At 38.5% G+C, this 18,290-nt stretch overlaps 1 protein-coding gene and 1 long non-coding RNA gene across 2 annotated transcripts; both read right to left on the bottom strand.

The window, feature by feature from the left end:
- Positions 1-4,931: 4,931 nt before the first annotated feature.
- LOC148070169 (carbohydrate sulfotransferase 11-like) lies at positions 4,932-14,821 on the bottom strand. The gene is made up of 3 exons (XM_087800652.1): positions 14,585-14,821; positions 9,478-9,554; positions 4,932-5,802 (listed from the first exon to the last, which is right to left on the bottom strand). The coding sequence occupies exons 1-3, from the start codon at positions 14,676-14,678 to the stop codon at positions 4,957-4,959; spliced, it is 1,017 nt and encodes a 338-aa protein (XP_087656778.1). The 5' UTR covers positions 14,679-14,821; the 3' UTR covers positions 4,932-4,956.
- A 1,997-nt stretch (positions 14,822-16,818) lies between these two features.
- LOC148070168 (uncharacterized) lies at positions 16,819-17,451 on the bottom strand. The gene is made up of 2 exons (XR_015712937.1): positions 17,065-17,451; positions 16,819-16,998 (listed from the first exon to the last, which is right to left on the bottom strand). It is a non-coding gene; the product is annotated as an uncharacterized LOC148070168 (long non-coding RNA).
- Positions 17,452-18,290: the final 839 nt, after the last annotated feature.

Raw genomic sequence — 18,290 nt, 5'->3', positions numbered from 1 at the left:
CTGGTTTGCTTGTGTTATGTAGTAAACAGGTTTAGTCTTTAATGCTCCAATATCTTTTAAAAGTGACAGAACATTTCACAATGGTATTAAAACAGTAGCTATTGGAAAGCTTGCCATCCAAAACATCTGCACTTCCACTGCATCTTCACAAGGACTTATAATAAATGAATAAAAAAAACACTTGTCCATGATTATTATATGACATAAGGGATGACAGATAATATGGTATGTTGGAATATTGTCTTTCTTTTAAATTTCTGTTGTCAGCAATAATTCAAGATAAAAACCAAGTCTATCCATTTTGTTTCTGTCTGTAACTTTATACAGAACAAATTTAACTAACTTTACTGCAAATACAAGCTGGTATGAACAATGCAATGACGAAAGTCCACCAAAGAAATATATGTACATATACTATGTACGCATACTGTACATATACAAATACACATATACCGTAAATACGGAAAGTATTGACACCCTTTCACTTTTTCAGTGTTTTTTTTTTTTTTTTTGCAGAGTCATCTGAAAATACATTAAATTTAGATGCTGGAGCTCAGTCACCTTGGGTTCTTGGTAACCTCCCTGAACAAGGTCCTTCTCCCCCTATAGCTCTGTTTGGAGGGCGGCCAGTTCTAGAAAGAGTCACAATGGTTTTGGATGGTTCTTCAGAATGATGGATGCTGCTGTGCTCTTTGGAACTTTCAATGAATCCAAATGTTTTTGTACCCCTTCCCCAGCTCTGTGTCGTGACACAGTCCTGTCTCGGAGCTCCATGGAAACAGATCAAGGTCAGCATGGATTTAAGCTCAGTTTTGAGGGTCATAGAAAAGAGTGAGAATACTTATGTATCGGTGAGATTTCAGCGTTCTATTATTTTTTTCATCACCAAAATATTATCGGGCTATCATTATGGGGTATTGGTAATGTTAACATTTGTTTTCTTATTAATGTGTAAATAAACAGAAACAACCACTACTATTAACAGTGGAGTGGATCAGCCTTAAAGTATAATAACTAACATTTGTCAAATTAATTTGAAAATTATTTTATGTAAATTATATGAAACTTGATCAATACAGAGAAACTAGGAAACATCCATATTAATCCTTCGGGCCTATATATATATATATATATTTATCATATCCTTATGCCATGTGATGGACTGGTTAGATGGATAAACTTTATTATACTTCATATCATCATTCCTTTCTTGTATCAGCATCCTTAGGGTCTAATTCATAGTTACAGTAAACAAAGTAAAAACCTTCAATAAATTCAGTTATTTATCAAACTGTATATTGTTTTTTTTACTCTTTAAAATGCAATCGAAATGATAAGATAAAATAATTCCAGTTCGCTTAAAAAAATACCTTTCAGTTCACATGATCTTTTAAGTATATATTTTATTGAGTATTTTTTGATTGTTTAAGCGCTCTGTGACCCTGGTCTGGAAAAGCGCTCTATAAATATAAATTACTTAATTACTTACATACGCCCCCTAGAGGTGAGAAATAGTACTGCTGCTGTCTTGCTGACTTCTCTGAACTTTACTGGACGATAAGCAGCAACAATTCGTTCACATACATTCAAGACATTGGTTGAGTCATGCTGTATAAGAAATATTTATGTTCATGTGACGCACTTTGTATTGGATCAGTCAGATATGATTGACAGCTCATGGTCACTTCTCTCGACCTCGCTTCACTCTCAGACGGACACAAATACTGACACCTGACCTGTTAATATGTTAATATGCGGAAACGAAACAAAACTAATTTTATGTCATTATTTTAATGAAAAAAAAATGGTATTTAAAGGTCTGCAACACAGATTTTACACTAGTGCTTTGGAATCTTGAATCCTAAATACTCAACTGGTCCTGATATTTTGATTGATGTTCTTATCAAAAGTTAAGTGGCATCATCGTACAAGCTACTACTTGGTTTCAATAATATTTGACAAATAGGACACGGTGTACCTCAGGATTCAGTCATAGGATCATTGACCATTTTGTTTAAAATGTACCTAAACAATATGTGTGCAAACTTTTCATTGAATTTCACAAACATTTACATTTTTTACTTTGATACAGAGCAAACTGATCTGAAGAAATTGAAACATGTTTTAAAATCCAATTTTTGTTGTTGTTTTTTTTTAAACGTATCAGTTCCCATGGAAAAAAAATATTTCAATTGGAACTTTTTCAGCGAACCAGAAGCCATTAGGGCTTACATTCCAATAACATTTTGCACACGTCTGCACCATTGTTTGGACCAAAACTGGGCAGAAAAAGCTTCCAGGTTCATCTATAACTTTCCACTCCATCTTAATAGACAGGCAACAGAAATGCACTGAACAGTGCTCAACTTTTTAAATTGTTACTCTGACCATAACTCCTGCAAATTATGTTTGTCTACTTGAACTCTTGTACGTCAGTGTTTGTTTTTTAGTTGTTGTCTTCGTCTTTATTTAACAATGATGAGCGTCGATGCCTTGCTTGGCCAGGTCACCCTTGTAATGGAAATCTTGATCTCAATGAGGGTTTTATCTGGTTCAATTAAAAAAAAAAGGCTTTAATTGATGTCTTTGATGTAATTTCAAGAAAAATTATCTTTGTAGTAGCCACAGGCAATTAATGTAATAGTCACATGACCTCACTCTAAATAAGACATTCACGTTATTTACTCTATTTTTAATTTGATGATAATACTCAGCAGTATTGAAGAAACATAGTAAAATGTCAGGGAGCATATCTTATTGATGTAACAAAATCATCTAATTTTATAGACCACTAAAAAAGATTAAAATAAAGAAAGTTTGCTGACATGTAATCTCTGAATTTGAAAAAATATAACTCACACACATTTTGGCTGCAGTCATTAGGGTATATTAGATTCTACTCAGGGTTTTATCTCATTAAAAAGTAGAAGAAAATATGTTATCTAGCAGCTATCACATCCGAGTGTTAATAGATTTTACTTCTTCTGCATCTGCTTCATTAGGAAGTGACATGAGATTATAATTCCTATTTACTCTTGTTGCTTCCTGCCAGGTAGACCGAAAAAATAACATGTTTTGAATTCCTGGGATGGAAATGTTGTTTCTTCAATTAACAACGAAACATTAGTTATCTTGATATGATGGATTATCTCCCAATACCCAATCTCCCCAATAGTGCCTTCCTGAGACTTTTATTTTTTGTCACTTCCTGTTCGTTCATTCGTTGTTAAGAGACTGTATCCTGAATCCTGACTGCTTTTTTATCAGTGCTTTTTGGCAATTTTTTTTTTTACTTCAGACTTTTTTTGGGGTGTTCCAGCGGCTCTCGCTTCCTGTTGCCTCTCGTTGGCTCCTTTTTGCTTTTTCTATGGACAATTATTTCATGATGTACTGAGAAAATGGACTCCTTGAATTGTATCCCCCTCTAGTGGACGTTTTTTGTTTTGTGCTTGTATTTATTAACTTACATTTGTATTTAATTCTACCTTGGCTTGTGTCACTTTGTTACCATCCGCTTCCGGGTCACCTTGTTCTTAAACTATTGACATATAGTATTATAATAAAAGCATCATCATAACATATGTCCGTAGAAATAAGAAATAAACAAATCGTTGTGATAATTTAAGATCGTTATTTTCACTTTTCTTTCAATTTTGTTGTAAAATCAAAGACCCAACAACAAACACACATGTTCAGTTTGTGTATGCACACACATACACTCGCTCCCACACAAGCACATAGTTAATCATCACAAACTTTGACCGTTCAATAATTCTGCTTTATCAGGATTTGTAAACGTTGCTAGTCTGCTTGACATCGCTAGCATTTCATCATAAATACACAGTTGAAACTCAAGATGCTTCTTTACACCCAACATGTGATCTTTTTTCTTTCAAACTATTCTCATTATTGTTTTTAATTAAATATTATCAACATTTTTTTGGACTATTTCGTTTGAGGAACTGTGTTTTGTGTGTGTGGAAATCTTATTTCACTATTAATCAAGCAGCATTCCTCTTCCAATACACCAACACAAACGTTTGTTATTTAGAATTAGAGCGCTCTTATTGTGTCTAATTCATGCACTCATTACTGTAGAATAATGAAAGTATTGAGGTGTGTGCAGCATAAATGTTCTTTTGAACTTCAATTAAATATATATTTTTAAACTTTAAGTCAGGGTGGCTTTAATCACTTTTAATAAAGGCTGTCTTATTATAATTACAATTATGGAAAGCACCTGTCAGTTCACGTAAGCATCCCTTTTATATCGTAATGGCAGGTGAGGGATGCAATTTAAAAAAGTGCCAATCACCAGTGTAGTTCGTTCCTTGAATATAGAGGATTCATAACCATCTAACTATACTATATAACGGATGGAAATGAGCTATTTTGCTAACTCCGGCATATATACGTTGTTGCTGAATGCTGACATGTTGATGAATATGCATTGACCTAGTTCAAATAAACAAATTAACTCATTTCTTCCAACTTGTTTGTCCGCCTGTCAAAGTCCAATTGAAAAAATCCTGATAGGTCCCAAATGTTTAATTTGTAATTTTATGAAACGTCACTTTGAAATGACTAATTTTAGCAATGTTAGCAATGAGTTTGTTTTCACTTATTTTCCATGACAGCAAGGTAGGTTTGTCTTCAATTGTATTTCTATGAAAATCTGCCATTCTTGCCTTCAATTTTGAATACGCCTTGACGTTTGGCATGACAATATTTTGAAACATATGTAATATTATTTATAGATTATTGCTCTATCAAAAAGGAATTCTATTCACAATTAGAGCTTGTATAGTGCCTTCCCCTAATGTGGAGACAATGAAAGATTCACAGAAAATCTTTCAAATAACAAGGACTTCCTCAAGTCTTCATGTAAATGCTTTTATTTAGCCTTAAAATTCTTCATTTATATACAAAAACAGGTCCAAGCAACAATGTCTGGCCTCAACTAAACTTCAGATACTCCGGTGTGGAGTAGTTGAAGAGAAGGAAGTCCATGCGGTACAGGTTGTACAACTTCTTCTGATAAAAGGGACTAACATTGTTGAAAAACTGGGCCGTCATGTCCCCAGTAGTCCTGGTGGTTTTAGATGAGGCCGGGAAGCTGACCAGGTCGTCCACCCGGGCGAGCTGCAGCACGTAGCGGGAGTCCTGCTCCAGCGTCTCGTATTTGCCGACCACGTCGTAGTGGATGAGGCACGGGTGGCAGAGCGAGTGCACCCTCTCCCAGTGCTCGTTGAAAGGCTCATTTTGTTGGGTGGCCGGGTCCACCAGATAGTACACGAACTCCTCGAAGGAGACGTCGTCTCCGTTCGTCAAGGCCTCCGGCTTCGGATCGTGTCGGTGCCGCCGTACGATCTTTGTTCCGTAGCGTTTGTGGAACGCCGTGTTGTAACTCTGCGTGAACTTGTTTCTGTACGCAGAGACGAGACGCTCGAAGGGTTCGCGCACGAAGATGAACTTGAGATACGAACGCAGGCGCTGGTTGATCTGGCTGATGGAGTACTCCGACAAAGTTCGTAGTTTTCCAGGGACGTGGGCCTCGTTGGCCGGAATGGAAAGCGGTTCTTTGTAGGATCCGTTAGCAGCCGTCAGAACCATAAGAACTCTCTTCCAGTTGGTGCAGGCCACTTTGGGGACGTAGCAGTAGAGCAGGCCATGCTGGTCGTCTACAATGACGTGCTTCAAGTCGTCCGGCACCAGGACTCTTTGTTTGCGGGTGTAGGTCCGACACGCTTCCTCCAACAGCGCGTGTCGACCCTGATGAATGGCCAGGACCTCCGACTCCACCTGAAAGATCCATAATCATAAGTCAGTAAGTAATTTTTATTTATATAGCGCTTTTCCAGACCAGGGTCACAAAGCGCTTAAACAATCAAAACAATATTCAATAAAGTATATATTTTAAAGATCAAGATACAACTGAGAACACAACAGGAGTTCCTGAAATTCAAGGAAAAGCCTGAACAAATAGAAACGTCTTAAGATGTTTCTTAAAGGAGTCAGTAGATCCATCAAGCGCAAAGAGAGAGGAAGATCGTTCCAAAGCTTAGGAGCAACAGCCTGAAAAGATTTCTCTCCTCTGGTCCTGAACCGTGTGCGAGGAACCATCAGTAGATTCTGATCCACAGACCTCAAAGCCCGAGCTGGGGTGTAAGGCTGACCATGAATAGATCTGAAAGTAAGAACCAGAATTTTAAAGTTGATCCTGAAAGAAACTGGAAGCCAGTGAAGAGTTTTAAGGATCGGAGAAATGTGAGTTCTTCTACTAGAGCGGGTCAGAATTCTCGCTGCAGAGTTCTGAATCAACTGCAGGCGAGACAGATCCTTCTTGTTTAGACATGAAAACAAACTGTTACAATAGTCCAGGCAACTGCAGCTGATTATTGTGGTCTTACCAGGAAAGTACCGAAAGTTTGTAGACTTCAAATTGTTTACCCGATTGAGTGTATGTGTTCTTTTTATCGTCTCAAAATGATGGTACTAATAATTAAACTGTGTCCAAAATAGTTTGCAATGAGACATAAAAACCCTTGAAAGTGGAGGTCAACAAGTTCACCTAACGATACAAACGCGTCATTTACTTCCAACAGTATTCAGGCCAGCCGCTGGACCACAGGTCTCTCTGCCCACAGAGAACCACACATGGAGGCAAACTGTGAGTCTGTGTCCACTGCCAGAGCCTGAACATCAGAGACGCATCGGACCGGGTCGAAGCTGACTGCTCAAGAGTCAACAGACAGATAGGTCAGGGATATCTTTATCATTTGGGACTTTGATATATCAAATATCCTCCATTACTAGAAAGATTCATTCTTCAGTGATAAGCACTTCAGTGGCATAAGACAGATATAAATTAGACCCAAAATGACTATTTGTTTCATTGCAGCCATTCGCTGACACACTATGTATTCCTGGGGCAAGTGGAACAAAACTCAGACTCAAGTTTTGACCAAGCATGGCTGCAAACTGAACGTTGTTCTTGCTCAGAATGGTAGTCTGGTTCCAGTTTATGACCTTATCCGCTCAACGGATATCAACTTTGACAGGATGTCCGCTCGGCTTAAAAGATAATTTGGCAATTTGGAATGGTCAAGAGGCTGCTGAGAAACTCAAGTGGAAGAAAAAAGTCCAGCCCGTCTCCAAAACTAGTCCATTGTTTAGTAATATACCATTTTTTTAATACACATTTGCTTATTTTTGGGGGCTTATGTCATTTCTTTTTTTTTATTCCGATCCAGGACGGTTGCAACCCAAAATCATCTTTACTTTCATTTAAGCCGAAAATCCAAAAAAATAAATAACCATCATTGGATGGTTGAGGGAGATGTTCTGGGCCAATGCGAGAAGAGATTTGGGTCTGATGACGATGAGTCCTCTTTTGTCGAGTTTGTGGAAATTGTGGTCCATCCATGTTTCATGTTTAGAAGTCAGTGTATAATGGTGGACAGGATGACTGGGGGATTGATTTTGTTTATATGTACGACTGGGTGTCGTCTACATAACAGTGAAATGGAAGTCCATGATGGGGGATGATATGAAGCATGTAGATGATAAAGAGGAGAGGGGCCGAGCAGCAAACCTTGGGGAACCCCCAAGAAGACAGGCAGAGTATTAGATTTGGAGTTGTTTAGGGAAACGTAGTGGTGGCAGTCGGAGAGGTAGGAGGAGAACCAGGAGAGTTCTGTGCCGGAGATGCCAATGGTTTGGAGACTATGAAGGAGGACGCTGTGGTCCTTGGTGTCGAACACTCTGAGGAGGTTGAGGAGGATGGAGAGTGAACTAGACTCGGCGGAAGGGAGGAGATCGTTGGTGACTTTTAGGAGGGCTGCTTCTGTTCTGTGGTCACAGTGAAAACCGGATTGGAGTCTTTCAAACAGTTGGGAGTTGACGAGATATTGCTGGAGCTGTAAAATGATGGCACGTTCCAGTATTTTCTGACAGGAATGGGAGGTTGGTGATGGGTTGTTTTGGGGTGTAGTGATGGTGGCTAGTTGTAGAGTGGAGGGAATAATAACGGAGCTGAAGGAATAGTTGCTTATGGTGGTGATTAGTGGTATGAGAATAGGGATGCAGACTTTCAGTAGGGGGAGCTGGGATGGGGTCCAGGTGGCAGGTTGGTAACATCATGTCTGACAAAACTTCATTGGTGTCTTTTGGGGTGATAGGGGAGCAAATAGGACAAATAATTTTGTAGTCATGTGAAGGGCAAATTGAACAAGGATGACGAGACGTGACCATTACGTGATTTTATTGTATTGCGTTATCCAGCAGTTTTCTTTATGAAGAAACCTAGAAAGGCACTTTTAAATTTATTTTGTTATTATTATTATTATTAATAGGTGCTATTTGTCTAAGTTTTAAAGAAATTCAGTTTTGGAGAAAATATCTGACCAAGTGGCTAAATCGTCTGACAATAACTTACTACTATTTAGAGCTTTCATTAGTCGTCACAGGTCATCAATGTTTTAAAACTGTGACCATAAAAACAACCTTAAAGTCTTGGTGGAGAACGGTATAAATCACAAACTCGCCGAAAATAGCTGCTTCAATCTGCTCACCCATCTGGCAACAGCACCCGACAGAAATAACAATTCTCAATGCCATAAAAATAACTCTCAACACGATATCACATGGTGGGATTGTGTGATATAATATTAATATTAATAATCTATTTATTTATGAACGTAATTTTTTAATCTCTGTCACGTGCAGTTTGATGATAATCGTTGTAACAACGTTTGTATTTTTGCTTTATTTCATTTAACTGTTTGACACCTTTTTTTTTTCTTTTTTTAATCTTGTTGTACTTGTTGCCATGACAATAAGAACAAAAAGAAACAAGCAGGAGCCGAAATCTCTTGAAAGATGTAAGGATGTTGCACAAACTACATGTAATGTATCAGAAGTAATGTAATAATGTTTAAAAAAAAAGGTAATTTAAATGGATAATTTAATAAGATTGTATCAGAAGGAGATTTAAATAAGAAATTAACTTAGAATCCTTGAGATAAAGAGATTGAGGTTTTTATTAGGAGTGACAACAAAAGACAAAATCATAAATCCTCCCTAAAAAAAGGTTGTCAACGTTTTTTTGGAATGTTCTCTTTAAGGCCCTATTTAAGTATTTCATTTATTTTGTTGTATTTCATATATGTTTTTGTAAGATGGTAATGTGATTGTCATTTGCATTGATCATCTTATTGTACATTGTTTACACATAAATGTACAGACCACAAAATAAAGTGAAAGATTCTGGAATAATGAAGCATCTGTTGCTGTGGTGAGGGTACAGAGGGGCGACCAAAATTCAATTCCTTGGCCACTTTAGGATTAGATTCAGAAAGTTACAATCTTGGCAGTATGAACGCAGTACTTAAGAGAACCACTGGTAATGTTTTATCATCCTGTCAGAAAAATAAACCATGACATAACTTTATCAATATGCTTTGTATAAAGATCTACCTGGCCTCCATCAAAGAGCGTCTGCAGTGGACTTCTTCTAGACTTCTGACCAGTGGTCTGTTCCAGCAGCTCCAAATCTGCAGAGAAAAATCACAAAAAACATAAAGGTGGGCACAACGAAATTAAGCAGAGTGTATGTCGGACGTTCACTCTGAGAACAGAAATATCATTAGGCCTTGAGAGCGACAAAACATTTGTGGAGGAAGCCCGGGATTTTTACTTGGTGCTGATCGGATGAATTTTGGGTTGAGCATCACTGACTTGCTGATAATAGTTGTTTGAATTGTGTACATTTGTCATCCTGGCTTCCGCATCCACCACTGATCAAACTTGATCTTTGATTTCAAAAGAAATGTTTTGATTCCAAGCATACAAGTTTGATGTAATACTTGATTTGTTGTCATACTTTCGGAACATCCAAATGAGCCTGCTGACGTTGAAGGTACGTTTAAAAGACGCAGAATCTTCAATAGGCACCTCCACCTCACCTCAATCTGTTTATTATATTGAATATATTTTCAGCTAAACTTGATCATTACAATTTATATTTTATCATAAAAGTCTACTTCACTAATTTTATAGAGAAGCAGATTGAGTGCACGAATGCGCCTCCCAAGATGCAACACTAATAGACTCAGGGAATCATTCATTCCTCGTGCTATTAGACTGTATAACTCTGAATTTGGTGGCAGGAGTGGATTAAAAGTATGACAATATTCTATGTTCTTTGTATCCTTTTCTTTGCGATATTTACTTTGATCTATGTTCTTTATGTTGATCTATGTTCTTTTTACTTTATACTTTGCACTTTGTCATCCTTTGCACTTTGTTATTTTGTTTGCACCTTGTTCTTGTTTTTATGAAACTTTCTCTACCTTCTATCGTCTGCAGTGAAGTGGAAACAGAATTTAGTGAAGGAGAACCACACAGGGATTAATAAAGTCTATCCATCCATCTGATTTACCAATATGATTTTGTCTGAAAGTAATCACGTTTAGTTCCTACATAAAAACCCTGTCATTGAAATAGTTGCTGAACGATCATCTTGGATATGCCAGTGATCAGTGACATTTTTACTGGCATCTCATGGAAAGATACATCGAATCACTGGCATTCCTTGAGGGGAGGATGACTGGCAGCTGCCAGTGCCAGTGATACAGCCGGCCGTCTCTCATGTAAGTAAGTAAGTAAATTATATTTATAGAGAGCTTTTCTAGACCAGGGTCACAAAGCGCTTAAACAATCAAAACAAAACTCAATAAAATATATACTGAAAAGATCAAGATAACACCGAGAACAACACAGGAGTCTCAGAAAAGTCCTACTCAAACAGAAAGGACGTTTGCTTGAGGTGATCTGAACACATTGCTACGAATCTTTGGCGCAAAAAACAAATCCCCACATTGTGATGAGTGTAAAATATACAGTCATCAGGGACTCTAGTAACTCAAAACATCCAAATACTTCCATACTTGTATGTAATGTCCCTCTTGTATCGAAGCCCCGACATGAGAATGATTTAAAGTCAAATGTTCGCTGCATGACCATGACCAGCAGTTAATGTACCTAGACAAGACGAAAGGAGTGAGGCAAGTTTTCTTTTACCTTAATCAAGATTAGGGGATGTATTCTGGAGACTTTGAATGTGAAAATACTACACAACATCTCCTGGTTTCAAATCAGGGAAAAGACCCCTGTAGAATAAATAAAACGCGATGTGAACGCCATCAACGAAACCTCTGTGTTTGAGCACCCAGACTGGAGCCCCCTCCTTCCTTCATCTGCTCTCACCCCTAATAAAGAGCAGTTTTACTGGGATGACCGAGGGGGAACCTAATGGTCTGAGGCAACAGATGTAGGAGTTTCAGTTGAAAAATTTAAAATGCAGGGTCAGAGGTTCAGGTTCAGAATTACAGTCTACAAGGTTCTTAGAGTTCACGTCAAACAAATATATGTTGAGAACTTATGAAGTTAGCTAAGGAGCTTTGAAAATATCATCAGAGATCAAAAACTAGTGTTACTATTGATTGCCATGTTAATATTTTATAGACATTCCTGAGATCTTTTTTTCTTTGGAATCATCATTTTGTATAAATCAACTATCAGAATATCTTCCCAGCAAGAATAATTGTTTTTTAAAAACATTATTTAAGCTTAACGCAGAAAAGTCAAATAGCAGTAAGAGACACATTTTCACCCATGGAGAAAAAATCAAGTAAAGAATCATCAACTCAAAAGAAACTGTCAGATAGACATCACTAATGATCCTTTCGAAATTAGCAACATTTTCTGTCTTTCTTTTAGGAACTTTAAACGTCCAGCGATGCAGTTTATTACAAGTATTTTAATTGACTTCTGTTAAGGACAACAAATGGTCAGATCTAGACAGGAAATTAGAAATAAGAGAGGACCACCGTAAGACATCTAGCCCATACTGGCTAAGATAAAATATCAATTATTGTGAAATAAAACTGCTCATGCTTTTAATAAAAAGCAAAAGTTACCACATATAGAATTACAAAGTTGGTATTTATTCAAATAAAGTGTAAACAAACAAGATAATAAAAGCACTCTCTTATCTGCTTCCAAATAAAAAACGATTGTAAATAAAAGAAGCACAATCAATATAATCGTATGTTGTCGAGAGTTTTCTGTCTCCATCCTGACCCTTAACCTGATCATCATTTGATCTCCATTTAAAAGTAGTTAAAATTGTAAAGTTAACTTCTTTGTTTTGTTTTTGTCTTTCTTGTTTTCGATTCTGCTCGTATTCTTTGTTGTGATGCGGCTTTAAATGCTTCGTAAAGTCAGTCGTGTGGAATCTTTTCCCGCGATTTCTCATTTAAAACATCCGCTAACATACTGTAGCTTGGATAGGATTCGTGGATCTGAGCTTTTTTTTTACCGCCATGTGGAATTGTCAGTGAAGCCATTTGAAGACGGAAGGTGTTGGAACAATTACAGCATGTCCCCAAACAACGTTTTATCTCAGTTTGACCTTGCTAGGCCTGTTATATAAAATTCTTCTGGGAAGTCATGTCGACTGATGCTCCGCCAGCTTGTTCTTTCGGTCACTACCCACAGTTCATGACCTTTAGGTGAGGGTAGGGACACGCTTAATGATTTAATTAAAATGATAACTTTGAACCCCATTTTGTTTGAATAATGTAGTCTAACTTTAACCTTCAATAGATGGATGGATGGATGGATGGATGGATGGATGGATGGATGGATGGATGGATGGATGGATGGATGGATGGATGATGGATGGAAGGATAGGTGGATGGATGGATGGATGGATGGATGGATGGATGGATGGATGGATGGATGGATGGATGGATGGATGGATGGATGGATGGATGGATGGATGGATGGATGGATGGATGGATGGATGGATGGATGGATGGATGGAAGGATAGGTGGATGGATGGATGGATGGATGGATGGATGGATGGATGGATGGATGGATGGATGGATGGATGGATGGATGGATGGATGGATGGATGGATGGATGGATGATGGATGGAAGGATAGGTGGATGGATGGATGGATGGATGGATGGATGGATGGATGGATGGATGGATGGATGATGGATGGAAGGATAGGTGGATGGATGGATGGATGGATGGATGGATGGATGGATGGATGGATGGATGGATGGATGGATGGAAGGATAGGTGGATGGATGGATGGATGGATGGATGGATGGATGGATGGATGGATGGATGGATGGATGGATGGATGGATGGATGGATGGATGGATGGATGGAAGGATAGGTGGGTGGATGGATGGATGGATGGATGGATGGATGGATGGATGATGGATGGATGGATGGATGGGTGGATGGATGGATGGATGGATGGATGGAGGGTTGGATGGATGGAAGGAAGGATGGATGGATGGATGATGGATGGAAGGATAGGTGGATGGATGGATGGATGGATGGATGGATGAACAGATGGATGGATGGATGGATGGATGAACAGATGGATGGATGGATGGATGGATGGATGGATGGATGGATGGATGGATGGATGGATGAACAGATGGATGGATGGATGGATGGACTGTAGTAATAATATATATATATTTTTTTATAATTTGTCATTTCAAACTAAGCAATGAGTCGATACTGCAAACAGACAACAACTGTGCACAGATGTGACGAGGAAATGAAAACGACCTCTTCGGCAAAATAATCAGCCATTCATCGTGAAAGATTATGTCCTCGATCTCAGAAATGTGTCTTGGAATCTCATTCCACTGAAGCTCGTACCTATAAACATATTTTTGCACACGCCCTAAACTAACTGACCTCTCTTTTTCCAGATTCCCAATAGGATGGGCTGTCGAGGGTTTTTTTTTTTTTTTCTTTTTCCCGGCTGGACACCTATGAAGGAGTTCATTGTGTGTCGCAGAGGGCAACCTGGGAGAGTTGCAGCTCCGCCCAGAGGAACCTCATCCCTCGCTCACTGAAGGAACTGTTCTCAGATCGGATGAGGTGACAGAGAATCAACAGATTTGTCACAGAAAAAAAAAAATACAATTTAAGCCATTGCAGCTTCTCCTGCACCACAATAAACATCTATCCTTCATTTTCACATTTCATTCTCAAATTGTTAAAACTGATCAAAGCACCAGAGTTTAAAGTTTGAGGAATAACTGTTTTTTTTTTAACCGAAAGTCAAAATGAAATGTGTGCTACACAGTGCTTTATAATTGCATTGCTAATTTCATCCTCAAATGCACAAAGGTATATATTATTTATTGATTCTATAAATGCTTGTTTTTAATCATGCAATACCATCACTTTTACACTGTAGTTTAACCAACAAAGATTTCATACTGAATCCCAATCGCAATACAGGCTTAAAAAATTAAAATAAAACAATGTAATTGAATTTCTTTCCTGAAATCGTTCAGCTATAGCGTTAAGTTACTTTCCAAACACTGTTGAGGACAAAGATACTAAGATTTAAGTTATCATAAATGTATAACAAATCACATAAGACACACACTTGTCTCTGACATAATAACAACGTTGTTACTATAGCAATATTTTCAATTGTTCAGGAAGAATGAATAAAACTTTTTTTTGTCACTCACCTGGTTGGAGGCAGATGTTGAGGTAGAACAGGACCACGATCAAAGACCCCAGACTCACTGCCAACACTGTCCGGCTCACGCAGAGTTTCCTCATCGTCACTTTCTGACCAGGACCGAGCGATCCACGCGACCCCCGCCGAGGCTCATGCGGACCCCCGGGCTGTGGCGCTCACCTCGCGTTCATCTGACACCGGACATGAGTAGTTGTAGCGAATATTGGATATATTCGAGAGAATAGCGGAGTGTTCGTGCTGTAGAAGCCCGGGGTAGAGCTCACTGACCGCTCGATCTGACCAGACGGTTCAGCTCCAGCGCAGCGTCTGCCAGGGATCGTCAACAAATTGTAAATCTGAAGAAAATTTAAATAAATAAAGAATATTCAAAAAATAAAGTAATATGTCAAATGAAAAACGAAAGGGGTGTATTGTGCATCTAAGTGAGTACAATGATCCAATACTTATTTTGAGTACATTTACCCAAAATTTCTGGAAGGTATCGGAGGAATAAAAACAACTAACTCCTTTAAGAAACATCTTAAGACGTTTCTATTTGTTCAGGCTTTTCCTTGATTTTCTGGAACTCCTGTTGTGTTATCAGTTTTATCTTGATCTTTAAAATATATACTTTATTGAATATTGTTTTGATTGTTTAAGCGCTTTGTGGCCCTGGTCTGGAAAAGCGCTATACAAATAAAAATTACTTACTTACTTACTTACTTAATAAATACAAGCACAAAACAAAAACGTCCACTAGAGGGGGATAAATAACAAGGAGTACATTTTCTAACTTTATATTTACATGTAAAAATAATTACAATGATTTTTAAATGTAAACATTTACATGTACATATTTGAATTTTGTTCAATCAGGTGCATAAAATACACCTTTTATTGTCATTTTTTACATTTATATTTATTTAAAAATATTACTGTAAATGTAAGCATTTTTTCAATAGCTTCCAATGATTTGGAAAATTCACTCAAAACCAGTGTGACATCATTTTACTCAAAACCAGTGTGACATCATTTTACTCACTCGGATGCATAAGATACAACTTTTGTTTTCGTTTTTAACATCTCCACTTATTTTTAAACAATTCATATACTTAAATATTAGCTTTTGAAAAATGTGCTTAAAACTGGTGTGACATCATTTTACTCACTCTCAAATCTATAAGATAGACATTTGGTTTTCAATTTTCAATCTTGAAAAAAAAAAAGGTATTATATGTAAATATTTTTCGATTGCTTTCAAAACCAATGTTGGATCATTGTAGTCACTCAGATGCTGTTGTTTTTTATTTTTAACGTCACGTTATTATATTAGAATATATATTAGCAGTGTGTGTGTGAGTGCAGTAGCGGGACGTCAGGGCCAGTAAGGACTTCTCTGCTGGCGTAAACATAATCAGATAATTAATTAAAATTTTATTTAATTCGATATTTTTTTTATTGTTTATTTTTCATAAAAAAAGAAGATGCACGCTGCTTCCAGGATTGTACGTTCATGTGAGAGCTTTCATCCAAACATATTTGAGCTGTCATGTGTTGCCGGAAGAAATCTACCCGAGGCCTTCAGTCGTTTCAGAGATGGCCCTTGTCCATTGAAATCAACGGCAGCCGAAGGATTGGGTTAACCAGTCAGATTCGAGTTGGAGAAAGCAACGTCAGCGTCATGGCAGCTATCAGAAGGGTAGCTGCCATGACGCTGAACGGGTTGAACATGTGACACGTTTGTGTCCTTTCATTGGACAGCACTGAGACTAGTCAAATGGTGCTAAAACGTTGATTTGGGTTCATTTCGCTGTTTGTTTTTTAAAACAATGGCTGAAGAGCTTGATCTGGTCGCGGATATACTTGCAAAGCCATCTTCAAGAAGGACTTTTCAAGATAAGCTGGACGTTGTTAAGAAAGTGATGCTAACTCCGAGACGAGTCTTTCACGAGCTTCAAAGGATTTATCCGGCACATTTCCTCCATGAAGTACGTGATTAAATGCATTTTTTCCAAAATAATGTTGCGATTTATGAGATCAATAGTGTTGCTTGTGTGTGTGGGTGTGTCGCTTCAGTGTGTGTGCGTTTGTTGCTTAAGCGTGCAGTGTGTGTGTGTGTGCCTCCTCCCCCCCCCAAGTAGAATATTGAGTCTAGAAAATAAGTAAAACTTGAATGTTGAGTGAACTTTAAATACGATTCCTTAGATTCCCCCTCTCAGCTCAAAATAAGAGTGACGACTCTTGGTTGATAATGTGGGTTTATATTTAAAAATACTACAGATCCTTTTTTCAAAAGTCTACAAGAAGATCTAGCTAGAAGCAGCACCCACAGGGGGACTTTGCTTTTTTGTGGAGCATCTTCGAGAGTTCACTAACGTGATCGTGCACGGTCCGTGCGATAGCAGCGTCAATAACGGGCTCCTGTAAAGTGATGACATTTCTTAGCATAAGATTCCCACAAAACTGCTTTTCCAGGTCTTTAATCACCTTCCTGCAGGCAGGTCTGACATGCTGGGGTGTCGGGCAGAAACCATTAGTGAGGCTGATCCCATCAACCGTTTGATTGACAAGCTTCTGGGTGTGGGTGCCCCAGTCCACTTCAGGGGTTGCCTTAAAAGCCTCGCATTTGACTAGAAGTTGAACCGTCAAGAGGGTCAAGAATAACTTCAGGTCTTCCTTTCTTATGTCCGAAGCCGAGTTCCGGTGATGTGCCTGCTTAGCTGTGTTCTCCACGGAGCCATCTGCCACTTCAGTTACGTCCGCTACGTTCACATCATCAGCTGCAGCCATCTCTGGACTCTTGGGTTTCGCTCACACACCTCCCTCATCCATTCGTCCATGTCTGCACTGCAGCCCAGAGGAAACGTGTGAGAAGCAAAGCCATCCGTGACAAGCTGGAGCATCAGAAGGAAGCCACAACTCTTATAGAGCTTATGTAGTCAGAGGTGGTGATGCAGTAAAGGGCGCGAGACTTTATAGTGTTGGGACACGACGACAGAGGAAGAAAGCAAAACATTAGCAGTGACATCATCTTACTTTTGCAGTGGCGGGTCTACTATAAAAGACAGCAACTGAGTAGACGATCGTCATTGTTGCTGCTGTGATGTTGGCACAGTGTCAATGACATATTTTAAGAGCGCTTTTCCGGACCAGGGTCACAAAATGCTTAAAAAATCAAAACAAAACTCAATTAAATATATACTTTAAAGATCAAGATAACACCGAGAACAACACGGGAGTCTCAGAAAATCAAAGAAAAGCCTGAACGAATAAAAATGTCTTTAAATGTTTCTTGAAGGAGTCAGTAGATCATCAAACACGGAGAGAGAGGAAGATCGTTCCAAAGCTTAGGAGCAACAGTCTGGAAGGATTTCTCTCTTCTGGTCCAGAACCGTGTTCAGGAACCATCAGTAGATTCTGATCCACAGACCTCAGAGCCCGAGCTGGGGTACATGTCTGGATCAGATCACTGATGGAAGGTCTGACCATGAATAGATCTGAAAGTAAGAACCAGAATTTTAAAGTTGATCCTGAAAGAAACTGGCAGCCAGTGAAGAGTTTAAAGGATCGGGAAATGTGAGTTCTTCTACTAGAGCGGGTCAGAATTCTCGCTGCAGAGTTTTGTATTAACTGCAGGCGAGACAGATCCTTCTTGTTAAGACATGAAAACAAACTGTTACAATAGTCCAGGCGAGAAGACACAAACGCATGGA

The sequence above is a fragment of the Callionymus lyra genome, chromosome 10 (genome assembly GCF_982586985.1).
Source record: "Callionymus lyra chromosome 10, fCalLyr1.hap1.1, whole genome shotgun sequence".
Classification (NCBI taxonomy): Eukaryota; Metazoa; Chordata; class Actinopteri; order Syngnathiformes; family Callionymidae; genus Callionymus; species Callionymus lyra.
This window is presented reverse-complemented; position numbering and strand designations above follow the sequence as displayed.